This window comes from Cicer arietinum, chromosome 7 (assembly GCF_000331145.2).
Source record: "Cicer arietinum cultivar CDC Frontier isolate Library 1 chromosome 7, Cicar.CDCFrontier_v2.0, whole genome shotgun sequence".
Classification (NCBI taxonomy): domain Eukaryota; kingdom Viridiplantae; phylum Streptophyta; class Magnoliopsida; order Fabales; family Fabaceae; genus Cicer; species Cicer arietinum.
The window spans coordinates 13,126,330-13,154,313 of NC_021166.2; the positions used below are offsets into that span (position 1 = coordinate 13,126,330).

Genomic DNA, 27,984 nt, shown 5'->3' on the forward strand with positions numbered 1-27,984 from the left:
TAAACTTTTTAAATATATTCATTCACATTTTTTTGAACTTTTTAATTAATTTAATGTATTTTGTTTCATGGTATTAATGTATTTTCTTTTAAATTTATAATATAATTTACTGTTTTTAATTTTAATTACTTTTAATAGTTATAATATTAATTTCCTATTTTAATTTTAATTATTTTTAATTTACTTATAATTATTTTTAATTTAATTATAATTATTTTTAACTATAACAGTTTTTAATAATAATAACAATAACAATAATAATAATTAATTATTATTATTATTATTATTATTTATTAATGTATTATTATTATTATTATTATTATTTAACAATTACATAAAATATAAAACCATTTAAAAAAATTTGAAAAATCCCTTTGGGAGGTCGCATCCCTGCCAAGCAACCTCTTATTAGGAGAAAAAAAATTGGTCTTTGATAGGTCGCTCCTCCGGAGAGAATTTGCAAGTAAACCTTAAAGTAGGGCATTTTAATAACCAAATTAAAAAGTTAGGTATTTGGATTAACAATCCTAAAAATTAGGATATATTGGTAAAAAAATCATAAACAAACATTTTCATATGTCTTTTTAAATTTAAGCATTTAAAGTTGGGTAGGAAAACTGTGACGTCCTTCTTCCATGCTCTAAAAAGGGGTGGCACAGTTAACATTGTAAAAACTCTTAACAAGTTTTAGAACTAGTTTTCATTTGTCGTGTTAGTTTTCCAAGCAAACAAAAAGATAATACACTTTTTTTGTAAAGGTTGTATTTGCGCTGAGTGAAGGCAAATTTTTTATAATAGGCATCGTTTGTGTCATAACTAGCATGTTAAGAAGAATGGGTTGAGTGACAACAACAAAATACTCTTAAGTTTATGTATTCGGAGTGTGAATTCTTGAGAAATTCTTCTATATATATAAGAGACAAAATGTAGCTATAAGCTTTATAGTGAACTATGATAAATAGTCGTTTATTTTTTCTCTGATCTTTTACCTATATTTTCCACGGTAATTATTATCTTGATTTATTATTAACAAGTTTAATCAATCTAAGTTTATCAAAATATTTTCTAAACAATCTTTTAATCAACTTAAAATGTTTATCACTTTATTACTTGAAAATTTTTTTGAAATTTTTTTTATAAGAGAAATATTTTAAACTATAATTTAATCCATTTTCTTGTGGTAATTTCTCTCAGTTTTAGTTGGTATTAGCACTTGATTTCTGAAGCTAACACTTAACCCTGTCTAAAGAAAAATTCATCATCATTATGGCAAATAAAGGTAAAAATGAAGGAGCTAACATCTATTGTCCACCTTTGTTTACATGGTTAAACTATGACTACTGGAAACACAATATTAGAACATTTTTCATATCAAATCAGTATGATTTGTGGAATATAGTTGAAGAAGCCTATCCTCCACTTATAAGATGTCGTAACTCGTGTACCTCTTAGTGATTCTCCCAAAGGAAAATAGGATAAATATTTTTTAACTCACAAAGTTACACATTTTCTAATGTGTGTCAATCAAATTATTAAAAATGTGGAAATGTAATGCAACCAAAGAGATATGAGACTCTTTAGCTTTATCTCATAAAATAACTTCTAGAGTAAATTAAGAAATCTAAAGCTAGTATTTTTGTAAGAAAATACAAAATATTTAAAATAAAGGAAGATAAATTCATTGAAGATGTGTTTGGAAGATTCTAAAAATTCATCAACACTATTCGAGTCATTGAAAAGAAATATTCTACAAAAGACCATAATGAAGAAATATGGCATATTTGAAATCCATTGTGAGAAATTTTTGAAATATGCATTGTTTAATTCGCAATGCAATCATACTCTCTCGCAATGCGACGTGGTATCATACATCTTCCAATACGAGTCAATCCAATTGTTTGAATATAGAGCTCATATTGTAATATGAAGCTTAAGCTTGCCATGAGAAACATTGTTTTCCATACCAATATATAAAGGGTTTCATTTAATTTTTCATCATCTACAAAAATATTATGGATAAAATAGTCTCCATCTTCTCCATTATAATTTCAAGACTCATAACCACGAGTTCTTGCTTGATCATGCCTTGCTTGTCTAAATGCAACTTGTAACATTATAAACTCTAACTCCTAAATAATTTTTACAAGAGCTAGATAATGACAATGCACCACAAAACTCTAATTCAATGACTATATGCCTACACATGTGATTAAAAAATATCACCATCCACTATCAGGATTATGAACAACCATGCTTGCCTTTTTTCTGTAGCTCATCTTTGTTACAGGAAATGTCTTTGTCATCATATATGAACCATTTTCATTAGTATGAATCTTCTCAATTGAAAACAACTTCATCTCTAATGCGTTTTGTATCCAGTGATACCACATCTCAATATGCTTTTGTAGAATGCGAAACACAAGAAAATGGTGTGTTTGAATTGTGTTTTATTTTAAAAAATGTTTTAGCAATATTAAAACCAAGTGATAAAAATAGGACAAATAAGACAGAAATATAGAACAACACATCCAATTTATCCTAGTTAACCACCAACACAATAATTAAGTCCAATCCCTTCAAACTGAAGGATTTAATCCACTAATTCACCAATTGAATCATACTTCCATTGAACATCTGCTAGTTAAAATTTGAATGTGTAAGTTTTATCAACCTTCTAGTTTAGTACAATCAAAATGTTGAGGAATGCATCCACTACTGGACTAGGTTACAAAATAACAAGTTTAAGGGTCTTTTTGAATACTCTCACAAGAGGTTGTTTGCAAGTTGTATTCACATAAACTATTTCTTAGCACTTAGACAAAACAAATGATAGAGAGCAAAAGTGCATAGACAGATGTATTGTGCTTATTGTATTGTGTTGTTGTTGTGTTCTTCAATGAGGATTACACGTCCTTTTATAGAAAACTTTAGGGCTTTTGGTCATTGTAATGATCGCAAGAAATCAACATGTATTATGAAGTTTCGTATAACATCTTCAGAGATTGATTCTCCATTAAATTTGGTCCACAAATAGTCCTTGTAATTGATATTGCGTATCTTGATATGGAGACAAAGATAACAAAGGATATCACAATCAGAGTATGTTACATAGACCTTTAGACAAATAACGAATTCAAAGTGTTGAGCAGGGAATCCACAAAAAAAATTGTCTTCTTTATAGAGTTGACTTTTCATCAGAGCATTGTCTTTTCAGAACGTTGACTTGTCACAAAGCATTGATTTTTAAACGAAGTATAACGATCAAATGCAGACGATCACTTGCTTTTCAAAAACAGAGAGATCAAATGCTTGTTGTGATTATTAGAGGCAGATGATCACTTGCTTTTTTAGAGACATATAGATTAGATGTTTGTTATGATTATCAAAAGCAGACGATCACTTGCTTTTTTAAAGGCATAGAAATTAGATGCTTGTTGTAGTCATCAGAGTCAGACCAGAGCATTACTTGTATTATCAAAATCACCAGAGGCACGTTTTAGAGAGCGTTCACAAGACTTAGAATACAAAAATCAAAGTGGAGTCTTGGTATTCCTTTAACTTAGTTCAATTATCACAGGATGCAATGTAAAGTCATTCAAAATAAACTTGATTTAGGATTTGCACACTTAATCAGATCGTTAGTGCTTTAAATTGCTCCAACAAAATAATTTTGTTATCATTAAAACAAGTAAGGGTCATAGTTATTCAAATTAACTTTGTTCTAATAGCTTAGACTTCACATTAAAAATTGGGTTTTTGCTTAGATGGATCGCAATATGTCTATCACAGAATAACACAAAATTTTCTTAGTTGAAGCCTAGCTCTTGTAGGAATTTCTTCATCGATAGAAGTTCTTTAGAAACTTCAGTTGCTGCAATGTCAGTAGTAGATAAAACAACAAGCTTTTGTAACTTTGATAGTCATTTCCTCTGCAAAAATATCATATAACCAAAAATAAATTTTCAACAATCAAGAACACCTTTCATATATGCATATATGTAGTCATCTAATGCATGTTGACCACCTCCAATGCATAGACATACTTTAAAAATGCCTCTAAGGTATATGAGAATTCATGACACTATTAGTCAATGATCTTTATTAGAATTAAAGAGAAACATACTAACAACTCCAACAACATCAATAATATCTAAATTCGTTCATACCATAACATATATTGAACTGTCAACTACTGATGCATAAAGAGTCTTCTTAATATCTTCTTTGTTTTTCTCATTTGTAGTCATTGTTCGTAACTCACTTTAAAATGATTAGCAAGTGGAATACAAAATTCATCTCTAATTTTGCTACTAGATAAGAATTATCAACGCCTATTTTGGTGATCAATTTTACTTTTCATGTTATTCTTATACTTTTATGTTATTCTTATAATTTTGCTACTAGATAAGAATACACAACTATGTGGAAACCAATTTGGCTCGGTATGTTATTCTTATACTTTTTTTACTTCTAAGTACACCATTATTCCTACTTTATTTTCATTTGGGTTTATTAGCATTAGATATAAACAAGTATTGGTCAAGTGTGAATTAAAAGTTTATATTGGTTAAAAAAAGTGAATGTTAAGCAATATATAAATAAGATGATCTATAATTCCATTATCTTAAAATTTTGATTAAAGATGTAGTGTTCAATTCACTTACTTGTTTGCTCTTAATTTAATAAGATGATTCTCGAACCTCTCATGAACCAACACCAAAGAATTGTTATCACGAACCTCTCATGAACCAAGAACAAGGAATTGTTAACAGAATGAGTCGTATTAAAATAATAACCCAATTTTTAAAAGAAAAGGAGAGGGTAATAAGTTTTAGTGTAAAAAATTGCAATAATGCATATTGACATTGACATCACAATATCCTATAACAAATTAAACAATTAATACAACTTTAGTTGTGTCTCGGAGATTGTTTAGTGGAGACCCAAATATCTATTTGATACCATGAGAGAGAGAAAATAAGAGATATTGATGTGATAACTTTGACATCTTGGTGATGTGATAGAAAGAAAGATAAAGAAAGAAAAAAATAAATAAAATAAGTAAAGTGTTGATTGAATGTATGAAAATTAGAAGTGTTCAAATATCAAAGTTATTGTATCTTTAGTATACTATTAGTACAAGTAACCAACATTTTAAGATCGGATTAAGACCGAGGCACAACCATTATTGAGACTGTGATTTTGATGTCCCTGCAATATAATTGGGATTGAGGCCACATCAACTTAACTGCAATTCTCTACAAATATATCAAGAATCGCAACGTAACCACCCTGCAATTGAAAACTTTGCAAGCAACAATAACATAAAAATATAAAAAACAAAACACTAAGGACTCTGAAGTTGGACAAAATTACATGTATCAAAGCCGAAGATCTAAATCAAGCTTAGGCATATCTGATTCTTGCTTTGGCTTATCCATCCGAAAGCTTCCGGGCCATACAAAATTCAAAGCTTGTTCTTCAAGAACAAAGGGTGTCCATGTCATTCCAATTCCAGAACTCGCATCGTCGAATCGAGCTACCATAGCAGAGCTTTCTCTGTTTTGTTTGTGCACAAGAGAGTGAGGTTGGACAATTCCAAGTGCCATTGATGATGTGATCATCCTATGAGATTGGTGGTAACTTCTAGCAGCTTCTCTTTCTCTTTTGTGTGCATTCTGGTGACCACCTAAAGCCTGTGAACTGTAAAACTTTCTCATGCAGAAGTTGCATGAAAAAACCTTGTTGTTTTGAACAGGTTTTGATGATTGAGATTGAAAATCTGGGTTTTGATTAGCTACTTCAAGAGACATGTCTCCTTTGATTCCTAAACTCAACCATTCTCCTATGTTGTCATCATCCTCTTCAGGGATTATAGTTTCATAGCTGTTAGTGTTTTGTGATCGATCATCAAGTTCTTGTTTATTGATTGAGGATTTATCATTGTGTTTGCTCTCCTTAAGGAAAGTCATAGTAACGATTCTTTAATATTAGAAGTGTTTTGTGGTTGAGAGATATAGGAATAGATGTGCCTGTTCTTAAATACTCAATCATCATGATAGTATTAAATTTTTTGATGATTGATACTATTTTATAAATTTATTCTTAAGAGGAACTTTTTTTTAATGTTTTTATATAATATTTTTGGATTAGACCAATAAGTGTACTTAGAATATTTATTAAAGAATCAAAAAATAAAAACTTTATTTTAATAAAAAGAAAATTTTAAATTTTTAAAATTTTGAATATATAATTTTCAATACACTTTTAATAAAAAAAAATTCTATATTTAAACGCTAATAAATAACTTTGAAACACTTTTTAATATTTCTCAATATTTTTTTACATGTTTGGAGTGGTATTGTATGGTGCAACAACTTTTAGATTTAAAGATAGTAACTTTTTCTTTCTAAATTTAATATTTAGAGGTGTTACACCATACAATCATACAACAATTGCAACAAGTTGAAAAAAAAAATAACATATGTAAAGTGTTTTAATAAAATAATTATTACAACAATTGCAATTATTACAAGTTGAAAAAAATATATAACATATTTAAAGTATGTTAATAAAAAAATAATTATTGCAATTGAAATATCGAAAGTAATCATCAAAAACGGCAAGAAAAAAATCTTTAGAAGTATTTTATATTTGGGGATGGTGGAAGTGAGAATTAACAGAAAAAAGGGAGTGGGATGATTGAGTGCAATAAGTAGTGAAATGGGGGGTGAATAATAACAATTGGTAAAGTGTGTATGTTTTATGATCTCATCACTATTCACTACGTTATGTTTGTTCCAATATGAGTTTTGCATAAACTGTTGAGAGGAGCATTGGACAATGCTATTGTTATACGGTGGTCTTGGCAATTTATGGCTTGAGGTTCCTATTTGTCTTGTGGTTGACACTTCTTATAGCATCTTAATAGGTTCTTACTTAGTGGTGGTGGACTTTAGAATACACCCTTGACTGTTCAAATCGTCTTGTACTATTATAGTTAGATTGCATTTTATACTTCAAGTACGTGTAACTAACAGTATATGTAGGGGAACTATTGCTTAGGTCGAGAAATATCACATGTAGTTTATGGTGAATATTGATAATTAAATTTTTTCTCAAAATCCCAACAGTAGTTGTGGCTTTAAGGAGATACTCAAGAACTTCTAGGTTTTTAAAAAGTTGAGACTGTCAAATAATTAATGTTGATTCAAAAACAAACAAAAATAAATATAAGTTGATTTTTAATATAAATATTATTTTCTTGAATTTTTTTATTGAAATTGTATTGATTAAACTATTGTCTCAGTCGTGAGAACAAGTAATACTATAAATTCTACTTACATCAAGCGACACAAATTATTGTTATAATTTTATATTATTTTTAAACATTGATCTATTGTAGATCATGTGAAACACTTTTTCACCTTAATATTCACTCTATACAGGTAAGTATTGAAACTAGAAATTGATGTGGGCGAAATATAATAAACTACGGTACAAAAGTTCTATATTTAATTTTATTAAAGAAGAATTATATTGTGTGATAGAATGCAACTTCGCCCTAGGTAGGATGCAAATAATGGATAGAGTTGTTGTGTCGGTCTAAATTGTGATCTCATCGCATAATGATGCATTTGTATGTGTGACTAATTTGATTATCTAAAATCAATCAGGGGTGGAGTTTAGTTATGATGGGGGTAGGCCACGGACTCAAATCACATACTTTTAATACATCTAAAAATTAAAATTACCACTACATCAAAATCAAATATATGAAATTAATTAAAACTATTTTATATATAATCTATTTAATGTTGGCCCCCTTTAATAATACTTGTCAAAATTCATCACTGAAACCAACTATACGAAAACTCCAACTTGGTAGTTATAAACCCATTTTCCCAATCAAGAGGAAGCGTTTAATCCATTATTATGAAATTACCGGCTCCCATACTAGACCCTGATAGAACAAATAGTTACATAATTCACCACTAGCCCCACGAACCGCGAATTGGTACTTGCGAACTAATTCGCGGTACTTTTGCGATTTTGGTTCATGTGGGTTCTCATCCAATTCGTCCCTTTCAATAATTTTTTTTTAAATAAAAAAAAAAATGAAGACACGTAGAAAGAAGATGAACAGTACAAGTGAGAAAGAATGAAACAAAAAAACAAAACAGTCAAAAAAAAAAAACTAATATTAGACTTCGGAAATTAGCTACTAGGAGTATTATTATAAAGTAGCTTTCAAGTTTCTAGACTTAGTTTTTGGCATCTAAAGGTCAAACATTAATACATTTAAATACAAACTCCTTTAAAAAAAATGAGAAAAAATAATGCACATTGTTATATGTTCATATTTTTTTCATATAAGTGATGAAAATTTACAAACATTTCGTTTTTAATTAATAAATTTATAGTATGTAATTTTTAGTTTTTGATTAAATAAAAAGCATTCATAACATTAATTAATATATTAACTATAATTCTAACGAACTCAAACTTATCAATTATGTATACTCTACATACCCAATTCTTTTTTAAGTAACGAACCATATACTCGAATTTATACCACGTAACAAAGCGATTTGTGAACCTTGTGACCATACGAACAACTGTCAAACACTGCTAGATATCTGTATTATTAATTGATCTTGGTGATTTAGGAGCCACAAATTTTATATGGAGAAAACAAACAACTTACGTGCATACACAAAAATATTGGCATAGCAGTACAGTAAATGTTGGTTTGGTCACGGTATGGTCCATCCAAGACATAAAATGGATTTTACGTTGTTGTTAGGATGACAAAATGCTTTGGGACAGTCTGGTGGTCCGTTTAATCCATCAATTTTTGTGGGATAGAGTTGAGACTTTCAATCTATCACTATTAGTTGGTCCACTGCGTCTAACTCGTCAAAAAAACAGAAGACAAAGCAGGACAGGTTGACCCGTGGAACTAAATAAAAACTTTTTTTATTATAAATCTTAATATATTTATCAATTCACAAAATATTAGATGATTTTATTAAGGTTCTATAGTTTCATGATTTTAGTTTCATGTTGCTAATAATTTGTTAATTGATATGGTATATAGACATTAAATTTTTATGACACATATTCTATATTTTTGAATAATAATTTATATATTTTTGTTTGATTAATTAGTTTTATATTTTGTTCTTCTTAAATAATCTTCAATTTTATTTATATAATTTTTATGAATTTATTAATTAATAAAAAAAAATCAAAAAATTGTTGTGACGTCTATCATCCCACTAGTCCGTCTTGTAAAGAGATTTGATAATTTATTAACACTAATTAATATGTCCCACCCTACTTCATTCCTTTTTAAACGAGTTAATAATGGATCGGTTTAACCCATTTTACAATCCCTAATAGTTGTTACTTGTTAGACATGGCAAATGTCGCATGATTGGTACTACAGTGAAAGTGAAACAGAGCACATTTTCACTAAAAAAGAAGAAGCAGATTCTGTTCAATTTTTACTTTAAATATTAGAGGCGCCCTAAAAGTATGACTACTAGCGTCAGTTTTAGGCCTACCAACAAAATTTATTTGTTACCGTATTAGTTCGTATAAACTAAAAAGACCACTTATGGAAAATATTATAGATTTATATTAAAATTTGCTTTAATTTAGAATAATTGAACCTATCTGGTGAGGTGTTTTGAAATTATTGAACGTTAATAAATTACATTAAATGTTTATCTAATTTCTGACCTTGAATATATATTTTGTTAGTCTCTTTGATCTCGAAATTATTTAGAGAAAACACATTCAATTATATTTTACTTAAAAAAATGTGTTACTCTTTTTTTTACTTAACTCTTTACTCTTTTAGAAAATGGCTTTATATAGACTAAATATTGTGCATCCAGTTGTCGCTGCACAATCTTATATTTTATTGGTAATAATGCAAAACTCCTATTTTGGAAGTTAAAGGTTCCTATAAAGTTGAGAATAATGGTGAGAAAAAGTTAAAAGAAAAAAGTGCTGTTGAATTTTTAGATCAGTTTCTAGATATGACGGTTGTGTGTTGTCTAGTTGTTATTGGACTACATGGTCTATATACAGCAGAAGATGTGCATTTAGAGCAACCACTACTTTTCAGTTTTGGAAATCAGTATATTTCCCACAAATGCTGTTCTTAAGAAATCTTATGACTCATGTCTAAAAGAAAAGTTTATAATTTCCTTAATATGGATGTAATAATGAAGCAATTGTTGTGATCTTCAAGATTCGCTATAATAAAAAACTAATTGTTAGGTCGTGACTTATTATTTTTCTTTTTAATTTTAATTCAATTAATAAATATTATATTGAATATTTAAATTTGAATCTAAATTCGTCGTTATGTATGAAATTTTGAGTAATAACTAAATAATTTTGTTTGTAAAAAATATATATTAAACTATGACAAAATCATTTCTTGTGATACACTTAATTTTAAAAACGAAAAAAAGAAAAGAAATTAATGACTTGTTCGGTTGATGATTCAAATACTTAGGGCCTATTAATTCCCTTTTCAAAGACTGATTAATTAAAAACTTGTTTGATAAACTCTTTTTAAAATAGAATTTTTTAGAACTATTTTGAGTCTTTTAATTTTGGGGATTATAAAAGTAAAACTGGTTAAACTTGTTTGATATATATCAATGTTGTTTTCTTTTTATTTTGCAAAAGGCGAAAAACATAAATCACACGGAGAATCGGAAGTTTTCATTAACACATTTTGTACTTATATTGATTTTCAATTTGTAAATCCAACTTAATCCAAGCGTAAACGTTACACAACAATCCATACAGTGGTTAACTTTTATCATCCACTTATATACTCACTCCTTCATGTCTAGTAACCGATTTATAGATAATTTATGCCAAGTTCTTATGTTTTCATCTAAAATGACAATTGTTTCATGTTTTAATTATGTGATAATTTTTTATAGATATATTAAATATATCATAAATTAATAAATTAAAAGTTTAATTGTATGTTTGATCTCTTATTTTAAAATATTCAAAAAAAATAGTCTCTTTTTTAAAATCAAACTTTTTACTTCATCTATTTTTTCGTAATTTATTGTTTTGGTTTAAAAATATAAATTTTATCTTAAAAATAATTACTTTTAGTTTATAAAATAATAATCTTTTCTCTAAAAGTTATATTTTATTTTTAAATTTATAATTGGAGTCATGAATCACCGTATTTTAGACTAAATATCACTATTTTATAGGTCAAAATTATAGTTTTGAACTACTACTACAAATAGATGTGAAAATAAGACCAAAAAATTTGAGTTTGAAATTAGAGCAATAAAAAAATTAAAAAATACAATTAAACCTAAATAAAAATATAGATATAAAAATTGTTTTGAGACATTAAACTTATTTCAAATTAGTGAATAAGTTCAAAAGAACTTGAACATGGATATACAATGAAGTAAAAAGCAACTTCAAAAGAAAATTATTTGATTAAAAGAATTATATACATAAATGTTATGTGATGGACCCCAGGCATCTTAGTCCATGTCTAACAGATAAACAAACAATTCACCCGAAACCTTCGATAATAACCACAAAATGGACAAGAAGAAAATATTATCATGACGTACACGATAGTTCATCTATCTCTACATTCAGAGCCATTTGATGACTATCCTACCATGATTACGACCGTTAAATGAAAATTACCATTTCGTGATTAGAAAGATATGAGTCTTATATCAGAGGGTGATCCGAGAATCATGGATTTTCCTTTTGATTATCATAGCGAAAACTTTTTAGAAACTCTAGAGGAATCCAGTATATAACAAAGACCCCTAAGATCATAAAGGTACACTGAAATTATAAACTCTATTTTCATTCTCTGACAAATTCTTACTTGATTTTCTGAGTATGTACATGTATACCCCCTTGACGAGGAGCTAGGAGTAAAGATCATACTCATTCGTTAATCATCATTCTACCACCGATCTCAGAACTAATACTATGTAATTGGTATTGAATAAAAAATATTTTACCTTAGTAAAGCAAAATATAAAAATAAACTCTTTTGAAATTTTTAATTTAAAATAGGAATTCATTTAATTTATATATTGAGGATAATGAAGATATAACTATAAGGTTGGTTGGGATGGAGGAGTTAGAGAGTAGAAAGATAAAGCATGTCGTATGTTTGATCTTCACGCCCAACAAAATACTAATAATATTAACATTTTTAATTACTAACATTGATCGTCACAAAAAAAATAATAACCCACTCTTCTTCTCATCTTCTTAACTATCAGTTCTTTCTTTTTAATCTTTCTATTCTCTTCACTTCTCTTCCTACGTTGAGTTGAATCAAGAACACATCAATATTTTATTCCTTTCACTTCATTGTTTTTCGTTTGAGTTTTCTAAGTTTTGTGTGTGTTGAGTTGCAGCGATATATGTGAACTCATTTTATGTAAATATACACAAATTAATTAGTTCATGTATGCTTAAGTTATCTGAATTTACGTTTGCTTAGGTTAATTGAGTTTACCTTGAATTAAGTCAATTCAATTTCGTATATTGTGTACATTACACCTTAAACCTTTTGTTAAAAAAAATATAGAGGGTTTGGTATATGGGTTACCAAAAATCTTAAGACATTAGATATATGAGTTGCCACTATTATATATAAAATATTTATCGCGTTCATAGTCGATGTGAAACTTATTCACTCACACTTGAACCCAGCAATCTCCTCCTAAAATATAAGGGTTTGTTTGATTGTATTTTACTTTTTAGTTTTTTGAAAACTATTTTATAAATAAATTTTAGAAAGCTGTTTTTAAAAAACAAAACTTAAAAAAAAAAATTATTTGGCAACTCCAATTTTTAAAATAGTTTTTGACTAGAGAGTTAAAAAAACTAAAAAATAAAAAATAAAACACTATTTATCTGTTTTGCTTTTTTAATTTTAAAAAGTATAATATTAAAAATAGTTATACAAAACAAGTAATCCAAACAAGTTTTTAAATTTTAAAATACTAAAATAGAGTTTTTGAAATATGACTCAAATAAGTCACAAATCTCTCACATTCTATACTTGCACTACCGTTATTACCAACGATACCCACCTCTTGTAATTTATATAATTATAACAATTTTAGTAATAGTAGTTGAAAATGATAGTTGTGAAAAATGACTATCGTAATAGTAATTGATTGTCAAAGATGGCCGTAACAGTCAAAAGAGATAGTTTATATTGGAGGTGGTGGTCGGAGTGTGACTAACTATAATTATATTGATAGACAATGGTGATAGTTGGTGGTTGGAGATGGGTGATCGATGGTAGTGGTATGTGTGGAGATGGTGGTCGGCAGGGTGACAGATATTAGAGATGGTGGTGGTTAGTGGTTGAAGATGGTGGTAGTGGTTAGTGGTTTAAGGTGGATGGCTAGTGGTTGAAGATTTTGGTGGCAATTGTTAGAGGTGGCCCGTGGATAGATGAACGATGACGATGAAGGTGATCGAAGATGATGTCGGTGGTCGAGAATGAGTTATGGTGGTAGCAGAAAGTGAGTGGTAGATGGTGGTGACAGTGATCAGAGGTGGATCATAGTGATGGTCGCTAACTTAAAAACAAAATAAAAAATTATAAAATCTGTTATTTTTATTTTAAATTTTAAAGCAAAACTGTTATAAAATTAAATAAAAATTAACTCAGCATTTTATTTGAATATGTTTTAATTTTAAAATTAATTTTTTTTAAAAAAATATCAGAAACTTATGACCACCTCCAACGTGCTCTCCAACGTGCTCTTAGAGATTGAAAATGAGAGATTTTAAAATATGGACCAATTCCGAAAATGGGTTATTAAAATTTAAATTAAGTTTTGTCAAAAAAACAAAATAATAAAGTTAGTGTTAATATTATTTTGTCTTCACTTTTGACCCCACAAATGTAGAATTAAGTTCATGTTAATATGTTCGTTGACCAGCTGGCCCAACAACGATGGCCTCAGCCTCAACCCCTCTTATCATAACACCACCGCCCTTATCCACGGCGGCGCCACCATCCACACATTCATCCAAAGTACACACCCTCGCTCACTTAATCGATAGATCCAAATCCAAAAACCACCTTCTCCAAATCCACGCAATACTCATCCGCCGTGGCCTCGACGACCACCCCATCTTAAACTTCAAACTCCAACGCCGCTACTCCACCGTAGGCCACCTCCACTACTCCGTTTCCCTCTTCAATATCACCCGTAACCCAAACGTGTACACATGGACCTCCATTATCCACGCCCACACCCAATCAAATCTCAACGACAAAGCACTTTCTTACTACTTTCAAATGCTTACCCACAATGTTCAACCCAACGCATTCACCTTCTCTTCCCTTCTCAACGGTATCACGCTTCAACCCACCAAAGCCATTCATTGCCACGTCATCAAATTCGGTTTGTGTTCCGACTCTTACGTTGCAACGGGTCTCGTTGACGGTTACGCAAGAGGTGGAGATGTTTTTTCAGCTGAGAAACTGTTCGATAAAATGCCTGAAAGAAGCTTAGTTTCTTTGACGACGATGCTTACGTGTTACACGAAACACGGTAAGCTCCGTGAGGCTCGGTCGTTGTTTGATGAAATGGAAGTGGGTGGTAGCGATCGAGATGTGGTTTGTTGGAACGTGATGATTGATGGGTATGCTTCAAATGGGTTTCCGAATGAAAGCTTGTTGCTTTTTAGAAAAATGCTTGTTGAAAAAGTTAGGCCTAATGAGATTACTTTGGTGGCTGTTCTTTCTTCTTGTGGTCAGCTTGGTACTTTGGACAGTGGTAGATGGGTTCATTCTTACATTGAGAATGAGAAAAATGGTTTGGGGGTTGAAGTTCGTGTTGGTACTGCTTTGGTTGATATGTATTGCAAATGTGCGAGCTTGGAGGATGCTAGAAAGGTTTTTGAAAAAATTGATGGTAAAGATGTTGTGGCTTGGAACTCTATGATAATGGGTTGTGCTGTTAATGGGTTTAGTGAAGAAGCTTTTGAGTTGTTTCATGAGATGTATGGTATGAGAGTTAAACCAAGTTATGTTACTTTTATTGCACTTTTGACTGCTTGTGGACATTCTGGTTTGGTTAAAAAAGGTTGGGAGATTTTCAATTTGATGAAGAGTGAGTATGAGATGGAACCAAGTATTGAGCATTATGGGTGTATGGTTAATCTTCTTGGTCGAGCGGGTTGTTTGCAAGAAGCTTATGATCTTGTGAGGAGTATGAAGATTGATCCTGATCCTGTGCTTTGGGGAACTCTACTTTGGGCTTGTAAACTACATAACAATATTTCTTTGGGAGAGGAGATAGCAGAGTTTCTTATGAGCAATGATTTAGCTAGTTCTGGGACTTATGTTCTTCTATCGAACATATATGCTGTTGCTGGCAACTGGGTTGGTGCAGCTAGGGTGAGATCGTTGATGAAAGACAACGGAATTGAAAAGGAACCTGGTTGTAGTATAGTTGAAGTTAACAACAGGGTACATGAGTTTGTTGCTGGTGATTTAAGACATCCTAAGAGCAAAGATATATATTTTATGTTGGAGGAGATGAATGGTTGGCTTAAGGGAAATGGTTATAGTCCAAAGACAGATGTTGTTTTACTTGACATAGGGGAGGAACAGAAGGAGTTATCCTTGGAAGTTCACAGTGAGAAACTTGCATTGGCATTTGGGCTTATTAGTACACGTCCAGGAACTACAATCAAGATTGTAAAAAACCTTCGTGTTTGTTTGGATTGTCACACTGTGATGAAGATGATATCTACGATCACTGGTCGTAAAATTGTAATGAGGGACCAGAACCGGTTCCACCATTTCGACACTGGTTCATGTTCATGTGGAGATTTTTGGTAAACTCATTCCCAAAATTATTTTACTCGAGGAAAATCACCCATGCCAAAGTTGTTGCCGTTCCAGTTAAACTGAGGGTTCTTAGATTACGATATTAAATATAACACTGAATTTCAATTGTATATTTGAAAACGTTGAACCTACTTGGCTTTCCTAGAAGGTTTTTGCATTTGAGAATCAACGGAGCATATTCCCAGAAAGTTTTTGCATTTGAGAATCGACGGATCAATTGATAAGAGAATGTTAGTGAACGTCACAAAAAATGAGACCGTGTTGATGTGCCTGTACCCAGAAATATTGCGAACAAGTTTCGGGTCTCATTCTAATTCAGTAATTTTGACCATCATACAATAAATCTAGTTCATTTTCCAAAGTATGTTTGGATGTATTAAAGGAATTTATTGATGGTAAACAACAAAAAAGCAAAAGGGAACCTTATAAGATGATTTTCACTCCTCCATTACAATTTAAATATCCCCTAAAACTGAGATGTATACTAATATACAGAGCTGTTTCACTATGACACATGAAAAATCTGATTTTATGTAAAAAAAAATTATTAATACTATACCTACCAATTCCGGGAGGGGATTGTCTACAGATTTTAGCTCAAAGGTGGAATCTACGCCCTCCATTAATAAAGTGAGGAAGTCTTTCATACCAAAAGTGGGAGATTGTACTTAAGTGTAGAGGTTTAACCATTCCCATTCCATCCCTTTTCCATCGAACATATCATAATAATGGAAGAAATCGGCAGAAAATGCTTAAAAGGCACAACTAAATACACACTACCGAAGTCAAGCGATATCTATACAAGATATTGTCCAACTAAATCTATACATTTTTTTCTTCTTATGAGCGCAGTCCTACAAATTACTTTTCACTAATAATAACAACTAACAAATGATCCAAGAAAAATGAGTTGTGCCTACAAGTTAAAATGGGAAACCTATCCACCAACATACACTTCCACCTATCTAACCTAGAGGAAGGAAAAGAAAGAATCCAATGTACCAGCCAGAAGAACATGATCTTTCTCATGATCACATTCTGAAATCCAAAACGCAAACTGTATTATTGGCAAAACATGCAGCAATCTTGTCCCCCTCCTTATTCCAACAGACCTCGAAAATGCCTCCACTTCCTGCGTATGTTCTAACAATTTTGCCTTCCTTCAATGACCAGATGTGCAAGGATTTGTCAAGAGACCCACTTGCTATATACTCACCATTGGGACTGAATGCAACTGAGTATACAGGATGCCTGTAAAACAACATGTCAGACAAAAAAGGACAGATTTTGTATTTTTCTACTAGTGAATCCATCACATGTAGATCTACAACATTTGTTAAACTGCAAAGCGGAGGTTAAGGACTTCATGTTGATCAGCCTTCTCCAAATGTCTACAACTTTGAAGCAGAAAACAGAAAGAGGCTGATAGGTGGGGAATCTTACACTATGCTCATACAAATAAGCCAAAGCTAATAAAACAGTACCTGTGTGCATTCAAGCTGTATATGAGTTTCCCGAGTTCAACATCCCATAGCTTTACAGTTGAATCAAATGAAGCACTGCACATAAAGGAGAAGACGTAGTTTTTAACATGAAAACTTACTTTTTTCCCATAATACCCAGACAAGAAAGGGAAAAAATGCAGGCATCTTCACAATAATAAACGGCTAAGATGGGAATATTTTGCAAAGGGTTGAAGACTGAAAGAAATCTAAAATAAGAAACAGTGTGCATGTGAATTATTTACTGAGATATAACAATTACTGAAGAAGGTTCCTCTGCAGTGTCAAAGTTAAGCTCCTCAGAGATTTTACACTCCAACCCCAGCTGAAAAATTGTTAAATGCTAATGTGTCTAACCAGTTCGTTTCTCCATATTCCCCATGCTTCATATACCTCCCGGCTAAGCAGAAACTAAATTAAACAACTCATCTCATTCCCTATTCATTTCCTTTCATACCTCTTCCTCTTATAGCCACACTAACATTTGGGCCTTTCACCCTGCACAAGTGTTCCTTCATTTGGGACTTTATTTCCACGGATCCTGGCATCTGTTTGAATTTCAACCTTGTCCTCAAGGCTGACCAGAAAATACTGGAATTTGGTAGCCAATTGCAAACGCCTCTTTCTCTGCTGCCTCTTCTGCAGACTGTGACACTGACATCTTCAGCCCATGTAGTGCAACAATGGTGCTAGTAGGTAGCTCTTTCAAGAATTACTCCATCCCAGTGAATTTACTTTCATCCCCAAGAATAGGTCCTTTATGGCATGCAGTATTTTCAGGTATCATATAATTATAGAAGAATTCAGAAACATTTGACAATTGAGCCTCCATGGATAGCACCCAGCCCAAAAACAAAAAAAAATAAAGGATAAAACAGATAATAGAAAGAAAAATATAAGAGCCTTTCAGAATTAGGGTACACAGTCACTGAGAGGAGGGGTAGAAAGCGAAGCAAGAGTGTAGGAAAGAATGAGCGCAACCCGGTCTGGAAACAGCGCTTTTGCATGTAGTCCATATTCGGACAGGTGGCGGTCTTACAATCAAGATTGTGATCTTGACAACAGTGATGGGTATTTCCTTCCCTTAGCAGTAACTAGCTTTTTAACTCATTCACCTCTTTCATTTCCTTTCTCACCTTTCCTTTTACCAACACTATGTCTTTGCCCTGCCCACACACTACCACCACAGGGACTGTCTCCCTGAGGCGTGGATCCCATTAAAAACTAAAGAACAGTACTTTCAGAGCTACCCCGACACAATAGATTATATGGTACATAATTATCATTTAATTAAAAATAATTGATATGATGGCGGGGCAGTCAACCAAAGAGTCATACAGCAGAAAACTGAGCGGACAGTTATAATCAATTGGAATTAGTAGCACACCAAAGGTAGTACTTCATTTTGTATAGTTCGGTAAACACAACATTGCAAATCACAGCATATTAAGGGAACAAGGATATAGAGAAAACAACAATTATATATTACGGGAGAAGCATAAATAAATGTGTAGGTGAAGACTTTAGTTGTTGCTTGTTTTGTACAAATAAATGCACGAAATCAAGAGTAACAAACATAATTTCACCAGTAACTAACTTACCTAGCTAACACCAATTTTTTGTTAGGATTATTTGTACCAGGACCAGTGGGGCTCCATCTTATGGTATATATCTCCTGCAAAGAATTTTATTTAGTTTTCCCAACAACACAGAATGTGTAACTAATTTAATATGCAAACACAAAAAAGACGTTCAAAACAAGCAAAACTCGGGGTACCTTGGAATGCTCCCTTAAATCATGAAGATACTTATCCTGCTTCAAACTCCATATCTATAAAACAATGCATCCAACCAAAGCCCAAAACATCAAACACATGCACTACAAACACTAATTTCAAAAATTACTTCATAACTTATTGATGATAATAAATAATTGTGCCAAATAATACCTTTGCTGTGATATCATCAGAACAGGATGCCAGCAATGAACCTGTGGGATCCCATTTGACACAGTTAACTTCCCCCTGAAAATGGAGCAAGGTCATTGGCAGATGTAAGACTTGTCCAATCACTAATGCATTTATGAAAAATCTCAAATTTATACTTTCGAAAAAACACAACAGACAAAATGTTCATATCTCTGAACCTTCAACCTAATAGAACTATGATATAAAATGCAAACATGGAAAGCCTACAAATTAGTTAAATGGAACTCTACTTGATCAAAGAAAATTACAGACCGAATTCGCAATCCAATTAATTCATATAGTGTTAGGAACCCATGAATTGGATTCCTTGATTTAGAGGAAGAACACTAATATTTATAAAGAAAAGATAAGAAATAATAAGAGAGAACCTCTCTCAAGAAAATGATACACAAGAGCACATACGCTCCTACAATGGTTTACACCACTCAATTTCTAAAGTTGATAAAAAGCTCATTTCTAAAGGGGTGGAAGCCTAGATTAGGTCCTAGATAACTAACTAATAACAGAAACACCAAAGCAGGTACACCTATAGCACTACTAACAATCTTGGAACACAACTACTAACTCCTAATTATCCCTATTTGTATATCCTAACATATAGCCATTTTTAAAAGAAAACCAACTAAATAGTGAGGCATCTCAGGAAGTCAGGTCTCCATCTTGAAAGTAGCAGTCCAAGGTTATCTACCATCTATATAGAAAACCTTGCCAACCAGAAACAACTTTTTACAAAACCCTTCCTCCTAATAGGGTATAATTTGAGAGCCGAAAGTAGTTTGTATGAGGCCGTATTGCAAAATAAGGTCTCGGGTATAAACCTGGTGTCCAGCAAAAGCTTGTACAGGGCGGGTTTCACCAATCTTGCAGACATATATCATATTGTCTGTTGAACTTGTGGCAAAAGACGTATTGCTGCGCCAGTCAACATCAAGTGTTGGACCTAAACAACACATCAAACCTCAATCAAAAATCATTCATATGTATGGTTAAGAAAATTAGCACCAAAATTTCTTTTTATAGTATTCTCCCTCGATTAAATATACATCAAACTTTTCACCTGAATGAAACTCAAATTGTTGCTTCCACTCCTCTGCCTGCACATCCCAAACAATCGCAGTTTTATCACAACTACCAGTCAAGAGATAATCGCCTCTCTTATTCCACTTCAGAGAGAATATTGGTCCCTTGTGTTTGCTTAATGTACTCTTAAGTTCACCTAGTCAAAGATAACCACCACATGATGAAATTCAAAACAATGATCAAGATTGAAGTCCTAAAAGCAATGATGGGAACATTTATGACTGTAACAAGTCAACAAATATAAGATATGAAAAAACCCAACCGCAGTCCCTTATCTTATTTTATTTGTAACGAATTAGTCATTGATCTCTTTTCCCAAATAGGTCATTAAACTCTCGTAACGTTAACAATGTTGGTCTTTTTAGAATCTCCGTTTTAAAAAAGGCTTGTGTGGCCATTACAACATAAATTTACTTTTTAATAAAAAAAACGAAAGGAAGAATACAATGTTCATCTTCATCCTCATAACTCAGGAAGTTATGTACTTATGTTGACTTAATTCTTTTCTCATCTACCCAAATATCACTGTTGCAAACACATTTTTGTTGAGGTCAACAGGCCCATTGAAACTCGAGCCCATATATTTTATAATGGTCCCTTGTTATGAAAGTTGAAGGACCAATTTGGGAACACAAAAACATAAAGGGCTAATTCATTACAATAAAATAACTTACAGAATCACAGGAACAAATCTTTGAAAACGAAAGCAAAGTTAAAACCAAGTGCCATTTGTGTAATTAAAAACAACAATAGCAAATGAAAACAGAAAACATTTGCTAAAATCAAATAGGTCCTACTATACCCATGGATTCAGCCAACCCATTAAAATAATAGCAAACAAAAATATAATACCAAAAATTAAGAACAAGGCATTTGAGTTTATATCATCACATGTAAGTCCTCATACGCTATTACAATGTAAGGATAAAGAAGAATGCCCAACCATTAGTGGACCAAAGTCGTGCTTGCCCATCATATGAACCAGTTGCAAGAAGTGTCCCCTCTCCCTGTACAACAACCACCATAGTAAATTTCAGGTATAAAACTTTATATGCAAATATTACATATAATAACCCTCAAATTTCAAATCCAAAAGTCACAAAGAATAATACCTAACCATTGCAAAATCATGGGGGTATAGTTTTACCACAATTTTTCAGGAAAAAGCTACAGAAAGAGTGTTTTAAGTAAATAATTTTCAAGTTAAATTCAAGTTTCTGGTTTATTATGAATTTGTATAGTTTCAAACCCCATTTTCTGTTTTCATTTCATTTTTTCACTATAAATTACAAATTTGACTCCTGGTTTTCACTTTGTTTCCTGTTTCCAAAGATTTGTACATTAAATAAGGAAAACAACTTTCTTTGTTTTCACAATTTCATGTATAAATAATTGAACCCAGGAAGCAAGGCAACATTTTTGTAATTAAAAGTGAAACTAGACAATCAATTGAATGTGCCTGCAACAGGTGAAAGAAGCAAAGAGAGATCAAGAAACACAATAACAACTAGACCCTTTTAGTAATATGTGTGGGGGCCAACTACATGTGTTACACAAAGCACATCATGTTTGTCATATATCCAATGTAAATATAGATCACTTAACTCCAAATCTCTCTTGATGGTTTTTGGCCTACTATTATTTTTCTTTAGTCTGCCTATTCCTCAAACTATTACTACTACAAATTGTGTTGTTGATGTAAAAGAACACAAATTCAAAACTGATAGCAAAGCATATTATTCAAAATTAAGTTTAATTTCATTAAAAATTAATCCAAAACTGATTCCTGAAAGAATCTTTTATATAATGGTGAAATATGGTGATTATCTAAATGCCTATCCAAAAAATGGTGAAATTTGGTGTGGCGGTTAATGTACTTCGGGAGAAAACAAAAGAGTTTTGATCTTTCCAGAGTTCAATTACCGCCACACCAAAGTACAAAGATAAAGAGTGATTTGTGGCATTGCATTTCTAACCAAGTTGACTTTATTCATAACTCTTTGATCAAGAGTAAGGTTTTGAAGTAGAACTTGATTAACCCTAATAAAAACGAATGGATTAAACCCCCTATGGAAGTTATGAAGAAGAACATTAATGGTGTTTAACCTATATTGATGGCTCCTCGGCTTTTGGGGGAATCCTTTGCGACCATAATCCCGAGTTAATTTGTGGTTTCTACTGCAAAGTGACATCCAGTAGCTCCTTAATTTCTGAAATGTGAGCTTTTCGCAGTAGTGTTTTATTAGCTCGTGGTAAAGGTATTTGTAATGTTATTTTTGAAACTGACTCACTAACCCTCCTCTTCATGATCAAAAAAGGCTATACCCAGTTTACTCCCTTGCTTATCCTCCTAAAAAAGATTATCTATATATTGCATTAGATGGATTAAATCTACTCCCTTAGTTATTCTCAAAGATAAGCAAATAGATGCGCTCATTTCTTAACTCACCTTGGTCACAATGCTCTTTTTTTTTTGTTCAAACAGTGTACTCAACTTTTCTTTTTGTTACATTTATTTTTTATGTATGATGTTGAAAGTTATCATTCTCAACTTTCGTTTTAGTTAATATAATTTCTTTTTTAATAAAAAAAAAAATGGTGATTATCTAAATTTAAAATAAAAAATGGAATACTTTTAACTGTTGGATGAATGAGAGGCCCCTGCTAGTGATAAAAATGGATCATGATAATCAAGGGCTTATAACCTAGTCTACATGAAGCCAAGGCCAAGCGAAACTTATTTAATAAATATATTAAATACTTGATCAAGGCTTTTTAAAGTGTATTAAGCTAACTTTAAGTCATCCAAAAAACCTTTTAAACCTAATAGGTTAGTCTATTGAAGTATATAATAATGTATAATATATTTGAAGTCCGTAAAATTATTAATGAAGGGTTCAAATAAGTTACAAGTGACATTAAAAGCTGAAGAGAAACAAATATTCCATCAGAAGGCTCGTTCATAATCATTTATCAACTTTAAAAATTTATATAAAATAGACTAAAATGCAGTCCATAATTATACTTATACCTCAGGGGAGGAGACTGTAGATTCTAAAGAGACAAGGGAACTGTAAATTAAGTTCATCTCAAGGTAGGGGAGTGTGATTTGCCCTAAATATTATATGATAAATAAGTTATGCACGGAAGTTTGTAGTATATCCTCTTCCTATTAATTTGGTGTGGCAAAAATTTATGTGGGGGTGATGCAACTTCACAAAATTGATTCGAACATACAAATATAAGTGATTGCCTTGATAAATATCAGAATAAGCAATTGAACTCACATTCCAATCAAGTGTAGTGACGTCTTTACTCTTTTCATTCGTTTTACCCCTAACATGCTTCAACACCAACACATCCAAAGGACCACTCTGTGAACAAGGTTTACATCTTCCTTCCGGTATAGTCCAAATACGAGCTGTCGAATCCCCAGACCTTAAAATTGAAATGATGATATGGTAAAGTGCAAGATTATTATAAGAAGCCATCTATCAAGATCAAATTTCCAAAATCACAAAACTAAAAGGGTATCGTAAATGTATTCTTTAAAGGTATTTTAAAACAACAACAAAAAATAAAGATAAAACAACATCATATAAGAACGTAAGTTAAAGTCACTGCATGATGGTATACAACAGTAAAGCATCAAGTAAGATATAAAATAAGGTAACAAGGAACGGTAGTCAGAATTCATTATGATAGATAAACCATCATGTTGACTGACATAAGCATATCTTCAGATTTTATGTCTATTAAATTTGAGGCCTTAGGTCTTGCACATGCTGATTTCTTCTCTACCAAACAACTTTTAACTCTAAGAGAAGTTGTTAAAAAATGTTTAGGAAAATATACATTAATAAATGTTTTAAACTTTGAGTATTGGGCTGTAAAGAGCCAACGCAAGAATAAACCATATGTAGCCGAGATGAGAATGTTGAGCAAGATGAGTGGAAATACTAGACGAGATAGGATTATGAATGACAATTTTATAGAGAGGAGGGGCATAGCGTCTATTGGAGAAAAGATGGTTAATATCGACTAAGGTGGTTTGAGAATGTGTGGAGGAGACCTCTGGATTCTGTAATAAGAAGTGTAGATCAAATAAAAGGCAACCCAATCACTAGAAGCAGAGGAAGGAAAAGTGATTAAGAAAGATTTAGAGGACAATGGTTTGGCTAAAACCATAAGCATAATATATAAAACTAATAAGAAATAATCTGAGGACAATCGTTTGGCTATAAACATAATTTATAATAGAACATTACGGCATAGTTTGATCCATGTAGCTGATCTCACCTAGTGGGATAAAGTTTGGTGGTTATTTCAAGTGTTTTGTAAAGAAAAAAGAAACTTCAAAATTATTCAGAAAAATGAATAACATCTAGTCTGTTACAGACATACAGTTGATACTCGTGCAACCAGGCAGTATGCCTAGCTTACCGCCAGCTGAATTTATTGTATAACATAATACACTTTGAGAGCAATTATTTCCAAAAACAACGGCTTTTTTAAAAATTATGCAATTAATTTTATTTTCTGTTAAAAATCACAAAAGGGTTACCATTTCAGAAACTAAATACGAAAAAACAAATATCCAAATAGGTTTAATTATTTTGAAAAAACAAATTGAATGCAGTCAACTCCCCTCCATAAATAATGTATGTCAATCAAAATTGGAAGCCAACAAATGGAAATCAAAGATGCAAAATAATATAATGTACATCAACCGTTAAAGTTACAGACGCGTTGGCCGGGACTTGGGTAGTTATCACGAGTCAATTGTCAATACATATTTTTATGCATACTTAATTAGCAGAGATACCTACCCAGATGCAAGAAGAGATGCTGAAGGACACCATGCACAAGCACACACCTAAATAGATGATGAGCAGGACAATTATCAGAGCTTTTTAGAATAAGCAATAGATGAAAGAAATTTTAGAAGTGCACAAACAAGGAGCATCAATGATACACCTCACCTCTGAAGTATGTCCTTCCAAGATTGTCACATCTGAACTAGGAATTTCACGGGGCTGAGATGTTGATGTTGTACAGATATCCATTGGTTCTGGTCCTGTCGAAGCAAATGATAACATCCATCCATATTTGAAGTAAGAATATTAATAGAAAGTTTGCAACAGCTAAAATAAGTGATTTCATTGCTACACCCAAAAGTAGAAAAAATGTATTAAAACATCAGATTTGGTAGCAAAATACTATATCAAGTTATCATTTTTTTAGTCCAACCACGATAATGAAGAAAATTTATAAAAAAATTTAGAAGGGGAAGGCACTCATACAAACAAGTATAGGTGAACAGAAATGAAGGATAACAAAGAAAAAAAGAATTACATGATATGGACATTTAGCACAGATTACTTGTCAGAAAATGCAGCTAAAACCAAACATACAACAAAGAACATATGTGATGTAAGTAACGTAAACCATTATTCACCAAAAAAAGTAATGTAAACCATTTCTTCCATCAACAGCAAATTACCTCCAACTGCTCCATTCACTTCATGCTTTGCAGTAACCTTGTCTTGATGCCTGACCACTTCCCTATCAGTGTGATTTACATGTTGCTGTTCTCGTTCTCTGGCATTTTTTACCCTCTCCCTATCCCTTTCAACTTCTTTCTCCTTTTGATGTCTTTCCCTTTCTCTTGCCCGTCCACGTTCAGCTTCATGCTCCTTTTCAACTTCTTTATTTCTTTCCTTCTGTAGTTTTCTCCTTCTATCACTTATCAATTGCCTAAGTTCATGCACATCTTTTGTGATAAGATCCAAAGGTTGTAAGAATGAAAAATCTTCTTCCAGGTCTGCATCACACTGGCAGGCTTAAAAGAAACATTGATCAACATGAAACCTAGGGTGTGAAAGCTTAAAAAATATCTACTCAAATGGACAAACATTATGTTCATAAAAATCAAGATTACAAAAACAGAGGATGCTAACATTACTCAAGTTGGCTTCCATCTCAAAGTACTGCAGTCCCTTTTGAACAAATGTAACAAGAGCACCCGGCGGTACCAAATTTCCATCAATTGGGCATTTGTTAATAGCAGCTTCATTACCAAAAGTATAAGCAGAATGTGTGAAACCTGCAGTAGTGATGTAATACAAGTATCAAGTAAATAAATACACTTGCAAGCTACGTAGTAATTTGATAAATATGAAAAGCATCATATAAATGGAAAGAATGATCCTTTACAATTCAATAAACAAATTACATTATATAATCAACCTCAAAAAGTATTCCTAATTCTCATGGATGCCCTAGTCTATGTTATTCCCAAATACAACAGCACCAATGTATTCATCTTTGTTATCTTATAAAATCACTAGACTTAAAATTTTAAGGGTAAACCACCATTTAGTTCCTGAAAGTATAAGCCATTCTCATTTTGGTTCCTGACTCAGAAAAAACACAAATTAGTTGTTGAATCATCAAAATAAGCCCTGATACAACTTACTATCATAAAAGTCTTTGAAAGATACAATTTATTGTCAAAATAGTTCATGACCATTATAACGTCAGGAACTAAACTGACTGAGATTTTGATGATTTAAGGACTAATTGGGTTTTTTGCTGAGTCAGAGATAAAAGTGACAGCAAAGACCAAAGTGACAGCATCCTATACTTTCACGGATTAAAATGATGGTTTACCCAAATTTTAATAATGTAAAATCGACATCAGCACTTGCATGGTAAGAAAGTGTAGATTATAAAAAATATCATTCTTCTAAAGGATACTTTTAAGGTCTAACTCTTCTAAAAAAAAATTACATTTAACCATTAGGACTTGAGCCATGTACAAAACACTGACTCATCTGAAACATGATTGTATCTAATTTAGCAGATCTATAAAAGATTGTCCTCCTGCATCTTGAACAAAAAATTTCATTTAACATGTAAAATACTTCCATTTCTCAACAATAGAAAACCCTAATCAAACAATAGCAACAACATTTAAACAGACAAAAAAAACTTCAAAATTCAAGAAACACGAAATCCGTGTAAACTTCCAAAACCCTACCATGTTACGAAAAGAGAGTGGAAAAAACAAATGAAGCAAAAAGCATGTGTATATTATATAAAGCAGAAAGAGATAAAAAAAAAAAAAAAAAAAGGGAAGGGTTTAAGAAACCTGATTCGTTAAGATATCGAAATATAAGGAAGTTGAGTTCAACGGAAGTGATGGAGGCCATGTTGTGAAAGCAAACAGCTTCTTCAATGGCCTTCGGAAACGGTTACACGACCATGTGAGTGACCGCCACGGAAAGGGGGGAAAATGGTGGGAGGTGAGAAGAGGAAGAAAGGGGGTGTATGAAGCGTTCTTGAGAGGGGTGGTTAGCTGAGCTAGGAGAATGAAGATTGATTAGATAACTCAACCGTAACAGTCACGCTCGCGGGGTCAGTTTGGGTTCCGTCTGCCACCGTTAATTTCTTCCGCTTCCGTTTCTTCTCTTCTTTTCCGTCGGTTTTCTTT

The 27,984-nt window shown here is 31.9% G+C and overlaps 3 protein-coding genes across 4 annotated transcripts; 1 reads left to right on the top strand and 2 right to left on the bottom strand.

Moving 5' to 3' along the window:
* Window positions 1–5,095: 5,095 nt before the first annotated feature.
* LOC101515605 (zinc finger protein 7-like) lies at window positions 5,096–6,038 on the bottom strand. Its single transcript, XM_027336524.2, has one exon. The coding sequence runs from the start codon at window positions 5,970–5,972 to the stop codon at window positions 5,382–5,384; it is 591 nt and encodes a 196-aa protein (XP_027192325.1). The 5' UTR covers window positions 5,973–6,038; the 3' UTR covers window positions 5,096–5,381.
* A 7,870-nt stretch (window positions 6,039–13,908) lies between these two features.
* Window positions 13,909–16,124, top strand: LOC101488358 (pentatricopeptide repeat-containing protein ELI1, chloroplastic). The gene has a single exon (XM_004509037.4). The coding sequence runs from the start codon at window positions 14,012–14,014 to the stop codon at window positions 15,908–15,910; it is 1,899 nt and encodes a 632-aa protein (XP_004509094.1). The 5' UTR covers window positions 13,909–14,011; the 3' UTR covers window positions 15,911–16,124.
* Window positions 16,125–16,645: 521 nt separating this feature from the next.
* LOC101488682 (WD40 repeat-containing protein HOS15-like) lies at window positions 16,646–27,984 on the bottom strand. 2 transcript variants are annotated; one of them, XM_073370738.1, is made up of 14 exons: window positions 27,643–27,984; window positions 26,455–26,595; window positions 25,993–26,331; window positions 25,472–25,566; window positions 25,319–25,365; window positions 23,777–23,927; window positions 21,433–21,496; window positions 20,467–20,625; window positions 20,228–20,349; window positions 19,371–19,445; window positions 19,199–19,252; window positions 19,023–19,096; window positions 17,404–17,478; window positions 16,646–17,170 (listed from the first exon to the last, which is right to left on the bottom strand). In XM_073370738.1, the coding sequence occupies exons 1-14, from the start codon at window positions 27,701–27,703 to the stop codon at window positions 16,951–16,953; spliced, it is 1,677 nt and encodes a 558-aa protein (XP_073226839.1). In that variant the 5' UTR covers window positions 27,704–27,984; the 3' UTR covers window positions 16,646–16,950. The 2 variants fall into 2 exon arrangements, with proteins under 2 accessions (XP_073226839.1, XP_004509095.1); XM_004509038.4 differs by having other exon boundaries at window positions 25,993–26,323; window positions 26,450–26,595.